The sequence below is a fragment of the Prionailurus bengalensis genome, chromosome A2, assembly GCF_016509475.1.
Source record: "Prionailurus bengalensis isolate Pbe53 chromosome A2, Fcat_Pben_1.1_paternal_pri, whole genome shotgun sequence".
Taxonomy (NCBI): domain Eukaryota; kingdom Metazoa; phylum Chordata; class Mammalia; order Carnivora; family Felidae; genus Prionailurus; species Prionailurus bengalensis.
This window is the reverse complement of record NC_057348.1, coordinates 15,653,800-15,664,735: the sequence shown is the minus strand read 5'-3', so window position 1 is coordinate 15,664,735 and position 10,936 is coordinate 15,653,800. Positions and strand designations below refer to the sequence as shown.

The 10,936-nt window shown below is 56.6% G+C and overlaps 1 protein-coding gene across 1 annotated transcript in view; it reads right to left on the bottom strand.

The window, feature by feature from the left end:
• The window catches only part of LIMD1 (LIM domain containing 1), a 71,241-nt gene continuing 60,305 nt past the window's right edge, over positions 1-10,936 (bottom strand). Inside the window, exons 5-8 of the mRNA XM_043587213.1 lie at positions 6,886-7,016; positions 6,249-6,300; positions 5,211-5,279; positions 1-3,802 (exon numbers count right to left, since the gene is read on the bottom strand). Coding sequence (XP_043443148.1) covers positions 3,665-3,802; positions 5,211-5,279; positions 6,249-6,300; positions 6,886-7,016 — 390 coding nt within the window. The 3' untranslated portion in view covers positions 1-3,664. The remainder of the gene's footprint in view (positions 3,803-5,210; positions 5,280-6,248; positions 6,301-6,885; positions 7,017-10,936) is intronic.

Below are 10,936 nucleotides of genomic sequence, written 5' to 3'. Positions count from 1 at the left end.
TCATGTTGGAGGGCACTTTAATAGGCTACAAATTGATGCAGTTTATTGTCATGATGTTTGGAATCATCTTACAGCAACAGTACAATTTTGAAGAATTTTTTTTTTTTTTTTTTTTATCGTAGAAGACGAGATACAGTGGAAAATCATTTCCCCGCACGGTGAAATTTTCATACACTATACGGAAATTTCCCACACCTGTCCAGCTCCGGCTCAGAACAAATAGCTACTGTATTTTACTCGTTTTAGCCTATTACTTTTAAGACTGACTTCAAGTCACCTGGGAGTTAGAACGTATTCCTGGCACAAAGGCGGACAGAGCCGTGACAGGTGCATCCAGCAACAAGGCGGATTTGGGGTCAAGTCTTGCACACGTGGTTTCGAGGGAGCCGGCAGGCATCACGGCTGCCACACTTCCCCACGCACGGGAAATGGCCCGCACAAACCAGCCTGCCAAGCGTGGGGGGGGTTCCAAGTCATTCTCTCAGGTCCTGACATCTTTCCTCGGGTGAGCGTGGCTGCAGCCCACGGCCACAGGGCGATGGCGGCGGGTGACGGCGATCAGAACTCCCTACTGCATTCGCCGCCCAGGACTCAACAGCACAACCTCGGTCGATTCGGCTGAGCGAGGTTTGCCCCGGAGCACTGCCCTCGGAGAAAGGGGGACACCCCGCTGCCACATACAGGCGGTTACCCAGACGGGATGAGACGCGCTTCCGCGATGAGGGATGAACAAAGCACTCTTTACCCACCGACAGGTGGGAGAGTAACCGCGAGGGGGAACAGCAGGCCAAACTACGTTCTTGGCTTTTCTCGGACCACCCTGGCGGTTTCTGAATGGCCCTCGCCGGGGAAGGGGCAGGGGGTGGGGAAGAAAACAACTAAGGGCAAAATGAGGCAGGGGAGGAGGCCGGAGGCTGGCCTTGGGGTCTGGGATCAAACCTTAATTCTCCTGGTTTATCTGAAGCCCAAGAGCTATCTAGGGAACTCAGGGAGGGCTCCGCGCTCTACCTGTTCAAATAAATGGATTCATCCTGGTTTACCAGGTGCTTGTGTCTTCTTTCTAGGTGCCTATAAATACAACCCCATCACAACTCTGTTTGGCTAACAGCTTACAGAACCACGTAGAGATAACCGCCCAGGCGACCATCTCTTCACGGCTCTCGCGCAAGAGCCCGAGAAGCAGAACTGGTGCGAGATTCCTACCCGCGCCCCCCCCCCCCCCGCCCCCGGGGCCCCGGACCACAAGAGAACTTGCTGCTCGGACTTCTAGGGTACCTGGAAATTCTCTTACTGTCCTTCCTTAACACTATAAAACCCCGTTTTGGCAGATGTCCCAATCACGTCCATCAAGGCCACTTAAAACATCCCAATTAAAAAATTTAATCCCGAGACTTTTTTTTTTTAAACTAACCTAGTCACCCACTTTGCACACACATCCCTGCTTTTGACAGTCGCTCTCAGGCAGTTTTCTTCACTTTCTGCCCGACTTGCAATCAGAGCAAAGGGGTGTCAGCAAGGCCAGAGACGTTCCTCGGTTGGCAAAGACAAGGCACATCGGCTGGCTTCCTGGGCCCAGCTGGGAAGAGAGGGGTTCTCTCCCCACCCCCGGCCCCACGCGGCACCAGGCTTCTGGAGGCTCGGCCTGTGGGATGGGATCGATGAGAGCACGCAGCCTGGGCTGAAGGGACATCTGACCAAAGGATTCTAGCAGAACGAACTGAATAAACATAGGAGGCAACTCACGGTGCCCATTCTGTGCCTCCTGTAGCAACTGCCCCCGAAACGGGTCAAAACACGGCGCAGAACTGGAGCCGGGCCCACTGTAAAGTCTGCGAGTCCCGTGGGCCTCGGGCTCCGGTGACCGCCCTCCGTGGCCCCTGCTGCCCTGGGTGCGAGGCGGGGAGGCGGTGGTGAGCGGGTGCCAGGGCAATACTCCCAGACCAGCTGGCAGCAGTGACGTGACCCCCGACCTCCGGCAACAACACCGAGGCCAGGGGGCCCTCCCCACGGGCCGAGAGGGCGAACGGCAGGCAACCTCCTTTTTTAAGTTTTTTACACCGCCTCTTCATTGAAATACCGGGCGTACTGACGTCTGGCCTCAGGAGTGTGACATGTCAGCGCACAGGTGGCCCTGAAATCCTGCCCGGGGTGCGGCCCTCCCTTAGCCCCTCGCCACCCCGGGGAACCGACATGATGAAACGCGTCAGGCAACAGCACCCACATTCAACTGGATCCACTCTCAGCTGACCTTCAGCTGAGATCACAGCGCCCTGACCCGCGGGAGTCTGGCCCGCGTGGAGGCCGAGACCCCTCACGCACCCACGGAGGCATCTCTGAGTTCAGCGTGACGGCCGAGTTCCTCCTGACGTGCGATTTGGTGAAGCCCCGACCTGTGAGGTATTTTTGTGCGCGTGGAAGACCGCCAGCGGAGAGAAACAACGAAAAACAAGAAAAGAAACAGACCGAAGCAGTGTACCTTCTGCGGGTTTCTTCGCAGGCCACGCCCGAGCCAAGCACTGGGCCAGAGATAGACGAGACACGGTGGAAAACGAACATGGTGATTTTTCCTGAGGCTCTCCGTCTCGTGCTGGCTGGAGATGTCACTGTCACACACACACGCGCGCGCACGCGCACACACACACACACACACACACACACACACACAGAGTCTCCTCGTGTATGCGCCAGCTCTCAGCACATGGGCAAGGCCTCCCCAAAGCCCGTGGTTAGATAAGCTACGACAGGCACAGAGATGTCCCCACACGGGATCCTGAGACTTGCCTCTGTGGGAGCGACCCCAAAGCCCCAGACTCTCGAGAGCTCCAGAGGAGGACGGTGCAAACAGGAGGGCAAAGGACGCCTGGTACCCGCACCCAAGTTCTCGTCCCAAACACGCCTCGCTATCGAACGGGGCAAACCTCCGCCCGGGCTCCCAGCTGCCTGTCGGGGAGTGAAGATTTGCAGGCTCAGGCAAGACGTTGTCAGCGTACGAGGAGGGAACCCCGGCTCGCTCAGTCCACAACTCGGCTCCGGTTTCCCAAGCCGTTCTTCCTCGGACACAGAGCACGGGCACAGCTCCCCTCTCGCCACAATGCGGCTCTAAAATCTGCAGCCATCCGACAGAAGAGCGGAGTCTCTGGGGCGGAGAGACGTCTCCCATAACGCTGCGTGTGCGTGTCGAGGGTGCAGTCTCAAATCATGTCGTGTGCGTGGGCGGGGGGGGGGCCACCGGGGGTAATGTCTGGTGCGGGTGCTTTCCTAAAGGGACAGGGAGGGGCTGAAGGTATCGGCAGCTGAGCCCTCCTCAGAGGACACCGAGAAGTACGCTCAGCGCAAACTTTTCCCTCTAAAGCACGAGCTGTTCCCAGAGGGGCCCAGAGGGACACCATGGGGTGTCACACGCCATGCACCTGCTAGAGTATCTTCCTGAGTAATCCGATGAGGGCGGGGCAGTGGAGAAAGGCACTTGGAAAGTAACACCTACCAGACAGGGAGGTTGAAGGAGCGGCACCCCACGCGTATACAGAAACTTACCTGCCTGGCCCCCCTCCCCACCTCCCCACCCCCGCGACCACCCCGTGGGGCCACTGGAATTAGCAGGCAGATGTCTGGCTTTGCGACGCTGGCTTCTGGTCGCCAACGCGAGGTCTGGAAGAGGCTCCGGCTAGAAGCGGTGCTGGTGGAGAGCTGCAGGGGAGGGGCTCTTCTCCAGTCTCTTGACGTGGCAGGAGTGACAGAACAGGTGATCTTCCAGGGGGTAGCAGCGGTGGCCGTCTTCGTCGTTGAGTTCCAGGCCGCAGTCCTGGGGGGATGGGGGGGAGGCAAAAATGTCCAGGGGGTAGCAGAACAGAACAAAAGGATTGCCAAGACCGACCCCAAGGCCAGCGGCCCCGGGGAACCAGCAGAGGGCGCTGCGTGGGCATGCGGTCCAGCAGAGGGGAGGTGCGGCAGGTCGCTATGGAGCACTTGAAACGGGGCGGTCAGAACCAAGAAGGGCATCTGCAAATGCATACCCCGCACTCCCAAGACTTAGGGCAGGACATGAATGTAAGGCAGTTCATGAAAAACCCTCGTGTCGATTACACATTGAAATAACGTTTTGGATACACTGGTTGAATACAATATTGCAAGAATGAATGCCACCTGTTTCTTTTTTCTTCTTTTTTTAATTTGAGAGAGAGAGAAAGTGGGGGAGTAGGGCAGAGGGAGAGGGAGAGAATCTCAAGCAGGCTCCACACGCTCAGCACGGAGCCTGATGCGGGGCTCGATCCCACGACCCCGGGATCAGGGCCTGACCCCAAATCAAGAGTCAGACGCTCAACCGACTGAGCCACGCAGGCGCCCGCTTTTTACTTTTTTAAGGCGGCTACCAGGAAACGAAAGTACACACACGACTTGAATTTGGGGCTCCCGGGTTCCTACGGGACAGCATGGCACTGAACGTGTGGAGAGGACGATGAGCAAATGTCCCCAGGGCTGGCAGTGAACGGCAGCCTCCCGCTGTCACCTCACCCGCTTCCCGTTCACCCCACCCACGGCGTCACACGCTAACTCTCCTCTCCTCCCATGGCTGAATCCGCTTAATCCTGGCTGAACCTCCGCGGGCGCTTCAAGCGTTTGCACCCTTCACAAGGGCTGGCGAGGGGGCGAGCCCTGGCCTGCCTCACGGTCACGGGGTGCCCGTGGCTTCCTTAGCCCGGGCGTGACACGAGCTAAGAGAGGGGGCAGATGGGCCCCACACGCACGCACTCCACACCAACCAGGGACGTGCCTGTTTCCAAGGAGGGGCGGGATTCTTCGTGATCTCCAGGGCTCAGCTCAGAAAGGGGCTCTTGGCAGACAGACCAGCCTACAAGCTGGAGGGGAGGGCGTCTATTCCCCCAAGTCACTCAGCTGCCTGACAATGTGGCACGTGAAACCCCACGCCCCCCACGCGCCCCCCCCCCCCCCCCACCGCTCAGCTGCGGTGGCTTCTGGACTCGGCTGTTAACAAACGCGGGGAAGGCAGCAAAGACCCCCCTGTCCCCAACACCTGCATCTCCTCCAACCTCCCCCACAAATCAGGCTGCTCCCCTTGACCTGGAGGGCAGCTCTGGAGGGCAGCCCTCGACCACACCCTGCTGACCACCTCAGGCCCCCAGTCAACCCAGGATGCCTTCCTCTTGTACTGTTGAAACGGGCCTGGGGAGTCTGGGCAGGGAGGCGCCTACCTCGCAGTGGTAGCACTCCACGTGGAAGTCTCTGTCCATGGACACGACGCGGATGGTCTCGTCTGAGCCCTGGACGGAAGGAAAGTAAGAACAAGAGGCCGGTTGGGGGACCCGTGAGATTCCCAAGGCGACTCGGAAGAGCACAGCTCTGTAGTGAAGTCCCCCACCGGCTGGAAAAAGGACACCTTGAACCGATGAGAGAGGAAGTCGGAGGGACAGCAGCCACACCTTCTGCAACGTCAGGGTCAACCCTGAGAAAAAACCACCTACGTGGAGGGTGAGGTTTTAAAAGAGAAAATGAACGAAAGGCAGGCTTTCTGCTCACCTTCTAATCTAGGAGTCACTATCCAGTCAGGCAGTTGGACGACTGTAGGGACGCATGGGCCACAAGAAGGGCACTGGGCTGGGGAAGCCAGTTAATACGAAAGGGCCTTCTTGGTGAGGACACTATTAGGGTCACAGGTGAGACCGCAGAAGGATTTTCTGATTTTTTTTTTTAATGTTTACTTATTTATTTATTTAAATATTGTATTTATTCATTTACTTTGGAGAAAGAGAGCGAAAGAGAGAGAGAGAGAGAGAGAGAGAGAGGGAGGAGCAGAGGGAGAGAGAGAATCGCAAGCAGGCTCCACGCTCCGTGTGAAACCCGACCTGGGGCTCGATCCCGTGATCCTGTGGGATCGTGACCTGAGACGAAGTCAAGAGTCGGATGCTCAACCGACCGAGCCACCCACGTGCCCCTGTTTATTTATTTCTGAGAGGGTGAGAGAGAGAGAGGGAGACCCGGAATCCGAAGCGGGCTCCCGGCTCCGAGCTGTCAGCACAGAGCCCGACGCGGGGCTCGAACTCGTGAACTGGGAGATCACGACCTGAGCCGAGGTTGTGAGGTCACGACCGCGCTGAGCTGACGGAGCCACCCGGGCGCCCCAGAAGGACTTTCTAGAAGGTAGAAGGACAGGACACAGATCTTTGTAAGCGACCCGAGGGACGTATTCATGTCAGGGAGCCGCCAGGAGCAGGTGTGAGAGAGCGCCTTACCTCGGGTGGAAGGATGGGAAGCCCACAGGCTGCACACTTGGGGGCCAGCACCCTGCCGAGAGAAGCGCAGAAGCAGTAAAGGGAGTGTTGTGCTGTCTCTGGGAGGCAAGACCCCGGAGCCTTCCTCAGGGCCGGCCTCCCACCCATCGCTCGTCAAGCGAACCCCTCCAGCCCTCGCATCGAGGCAGCCCGGCTCATTCTCTGGGGGGTGTTTCAGCCGTGCCGCGGGATCGCTCCCCCGGCGGCAACAAGCAAACCCGGACCCTCTCCCCACAACCTACTAGGGATGGAGACGGCCCTGTTGGCTTCCCTCCGGGTGCCCGGCACAGGCCCAGGCAGATCGAGGGTGGCGGCGCCCAGCGCCGAATCGCTGCCTTTGGAAGTTAAAGCTGGAGCCACCGGGCCTGACAGATGCCTCCCGAGCCTCGAGGGGATCTGATCACAGGGCTTTGGGGCTCTGTGTTTTCCAGTAAGCGTGGTTCTGTAACCACCTCCTGTCTGCACCGGCATCAGCCGACCCCCCGACTGTGGACTAAGGTACAGGCCTGTGGAGGCGCCCCGGCGGGTGTCTGTCCCTCACTCCGTGAGATCGGTGTGGCCCGCACGCGCGGCCCCTCTCCGCCCCACCCCTCCTCACTTGTGGTAATCTCGGACGCAGTAGATCTTGTTCTCGGAGTCCACGGTGAAGGGCACCCCGTCCAGGCACTCGTTGCAGATGACGCAGCGGAAGCAGCCGGGGTGGTAGGACTTCCCGAGGGCCTGCAGGATCTGGGGGCAGAAGGCGAGAGAGGCCAGGGCTCGGCGGGGATTTTGGAGAAGGCGTGCACGGCGGGAAGGAGAGGAGCGCCTCGGGGGGGACGCAGGCGCAATCACGCTGCACGGCACACGCCCATCCCAGAGTCACTTGGATCAAGGTCAAGAGATGGCAGGGCGGGGAAGGCAAATCTAGGTAAATGCATCCACCGGAGGAAGTCAGACAGGATCCTTCTGCGCGTAACCCTCCAGGGGAGAATTCAGGGGGCTCTTCCGCAGTTCTCTGCAGGAAAGGATGCGAAGCAGGGCCACGGAGGGCTCCATCCCGAGCCCCTTCGCGTCTGCCTCCCAGGTGCCCCTTCTAAGCGGCTTTCACTCCGCAGCGGGATAATCCGCGAACTGTGACTCGACCACGGATTACTTCAGATCCAAGCCTGAGCAAAGCCTCTTTGGTTGCTCTTGTTTTTAAACCCGACACGGAGAGAAGGCTCCACAAGCCTTAGTGCCATTTGATCTGGTTGCGATGCCTGGAGAGGTAAGAGGCAGTCCTGGAACCAGGACAGAGCCGACACAAGGTAGGGGAGAGAAGAGATGTGAAGAACACCCGTGGTGAGGTCAGCCGGTGAGCAAATTACCTCCCGGCGGAACTGCCTGCCTCCAAGCCCGTTGCTGGGTGACGTAATACAGCTTTCCTATCAAGTCAGCGCATCTCACGGCGAGGTCCCTGGACCCGCAGTATCCACACCCTCCGGGAACGTGTCAAAAAATGTCCATTCCCAGGCCCCAGCCCGGCTCTCCAGAATCAGAAGTTCTAGGGTAAACCCTGGCACGTAGTGTGTTCGTACCATGATTCCAATGCGTGCGAAAGTCTGAGAGCCACTGGTCTGCGTTCCAACAAGTCTGGGTTTTTCTATAATTTGCAGCTGAAAGCATTTTCACCGACTCAACAGGAAGATTCACTTCTGCGATCACCCGTGCCACGAAACGTAGCACGAACAGCTGAACTACGGGGTCAACACCCGCAAGGATGTCGCTAAAATGCCCGGGTGCGAGGAACGCACAGACAGTTAGCAGCGCCCCGGAGGGGGGGGCCACACAGAATGCTTTCAACTAGGCAGCAGGAAGGGGGCTTGCGACTGAGGAAAACCTTGTCGGTGCATGTGACACCTGCAGGAAGGGTGTGCTCCAGAGCCTGATGCTTCCCCCGCCAAGGCCAACGCCACACCTCGCACGCCGCAGCCAAGGGGGCGAGCCGGGGGCTTCGTGTGCTCTGAAGGCTCAGCTTTCCAGCTTCCTTCCTCATTCCCTCCGGTGTGGCACTAACCTTCGGGGCCCCTTTCAATCTGCAGGAAGCTGCCAAAGTGGGAAGAACCACCAGCCGGGCTTCCAAAGTCCATTTGGCAATCCGGACCTTGGAATGCATTCTGCTCCCAGGCTAATGCTGTCTTGGCAGAAGGGACCCTTAAATTAACTTAACCCACAACGTGCCTAAAGTGCACTCTGACTCACTGTGATCTTTTGTTTTACTGTGGGAAAATGCCTAGTTTCAGCCTGCAGGCTAGGAGTATTCCACTCTACTAAGGGAGCAGGTGAGGGGCACAGATGGTTTATACAAAGAATTGGACAACTGATTGGTTCTCTTGGAGAACCAAGAATGGTTTTGAAGGGATCTTTCTCTGCATTGTAAAAACTCTTGGCAACAGTGAAGGGTTCTGGTTTAATTTTTTTTAACTGTTTATATATTTTTGAGAGAGAGAGAGACAGAGCACGAGCAGGGAGGGGCAGAGAGGGAGGGAGACACCGAATCGGAAGCAGGCTCCAGGCTCTGAGCCATCAGCACAGAGCCCGATGCGGGGCTCGAAGTCACGAACTGCGAGATCATGACCTGAGCCAAAGTCGGACGCTCAACCGACTGAGCCACCCAGGCACGCCTGAAGGGTTCTGGTTTTAAAAGAGGGGGTCACTACCAGGCAGGCATTTGCCAAAAGTTTCCAAGTCCTAGAGAAGACCGGCAAGGGCCCAGGTCCAACTTTGCATTATCCTCGTGTGGTAGAGATGGTTCCAAAGCTTCGTTCTTTCCCTTCCTGTATGCAAGGCTGGCCCTCACTTCAAGGAGTGGAAGAGGACAGGGGCGCCTGGGTGGCTCAGTCCGTGAAGCATCCGACTTCAACTCAGGTCATGATCTCACCGTTCCCGACTTTGAGCCCCACGTCAGGCTCTGTGCTGACAGCTTGGAGCCTGGAACCTATTTCAGATTCTGTCTCTCTTTCTCTCTCTCTGCCCCTCCCCTGCTCACACTCTGTCTCTCTCTCAAAAATAAAATAAATGTTAAAAAATTTTTGAAGAGGGGTGCCTGGGAGGCTCAGTCGGTGAAGTGTCCGACTCTTGGTTTCTGCTCAGGTCATGATCTCGAGGTTCGTGGGTTCAAGCTCCCACATTGTCTGTGCTGACGGCCTGCTTGGGACTCTCTCTCTCTCCTCTCTCTCTGCCCCTCCCCTGTTCTCTCCCTCCCCCTCTCTTAAAATAAATAAATAAACTTAAAAAGAAAAAAAAAGTGGAGGAGATCTTCCCCATCTTGTGAATTGAGACTGGCCTTGTGATGTTCTTTGATTAACAGAATGAGGAAGAAATGATGTTCAGAAATTTCTGAGCTGAGGACTTAAGAAGACTGACAGCTTCCCTTCCTCTCTCTAGAAGGGAAGTTGTCCAGGCTAGACTACTGAATGAGGTCAGCAGCCTCGGAGAGAAAGGCCTGGAGGGGAGAGGCCATCTCTGGCACTCAACTGTGACACCAGCTGAACTCAGCTGAGTGAGTGACCCCAGCCGACGCCACACGGAGCAGAAGAATCATCCCGCTGAGCCCTGACTTAATTCCGTGAATCACAATAAATAAATCACTGGAGTTTAAAAAAAATTTTTAATGTTTATTTTTGAGAGAGAGCGTGCGTGGGAGCGGGGGAGAGGCAGAGAGAGAGGGAGACACAGAATCCGAAGCAGGCTCCAGGCTCTGAGCTGTCAGCACAGAGCCCCCTGCGGGGCTCAAACCCATAAACCATGAGATCATGACCTGAGCTGAAGTCAACACTTAACCAACTGAGCCACCCAAGCGCCCCAAATCACTGTTGTTTGAAACCACCGCATCATGGGGTGGTTTACTATGCAGCAATAGGTAAATGAGGTGCTCTGAGGCCCAAAGAAGGCTTAGGATACCCAGAAGTAAGAATAGGGTATAATCGCATTCATAACTTTGGACACTGTTGACCTCGTATGTGGAGGGTTTGTTAGAAGGACTCGAAAATCAAGGACAAATTCTCCTAACGAAATAGATCCCTATGGAGACTGGCTGGCATCCGTGGAAGGTAGGGGTGAGGGTGTGGGCTCCCGCCTGCCTCCCCTGGGGAAGTGGGTGGAGAGCCATGCTCCCCAGGGAGGTCTTGGCTACTAACGAGGACCCAGCTCTCACAGGGGCTGAGCTCCACTGTCGTGTGCCAGACCCGGGACAACGGTAGGCTTCTCCTCGTGAACAGGGAGGGCTCAGTTCACCTCTGTGTTACACATGTTAGCACAGAGCCAGCAGAAATGAGTGCTTGTGTCCAACAATACGCCCAAGAGTGTTCACAGTAGCTTTATTCATAAATAGCCTTCAAACTGGAAACCATCCAAATCCCCATCGGCTGGATAATAGGCCCCCAAACTGCTGTCTCCATACAATGGGAGTCTATCTAGCAATGAAAATAAATGAACTACGGACACAGGCAACAACATGCGTGAACCTCAAAAACATTTTCTTTTTTTTTTTTTTAAGTGTATTTATTTATTTTGAGAGAGTGAGGGCGCAGGTATGTGTGCACAAGTGAGGGAGGGGCAGAGAGAGAGAGAGAGAGCGAGAACGCGCGCGCGCACACGAGAGAGAGAATCCCAAGCAGGCTCCACAC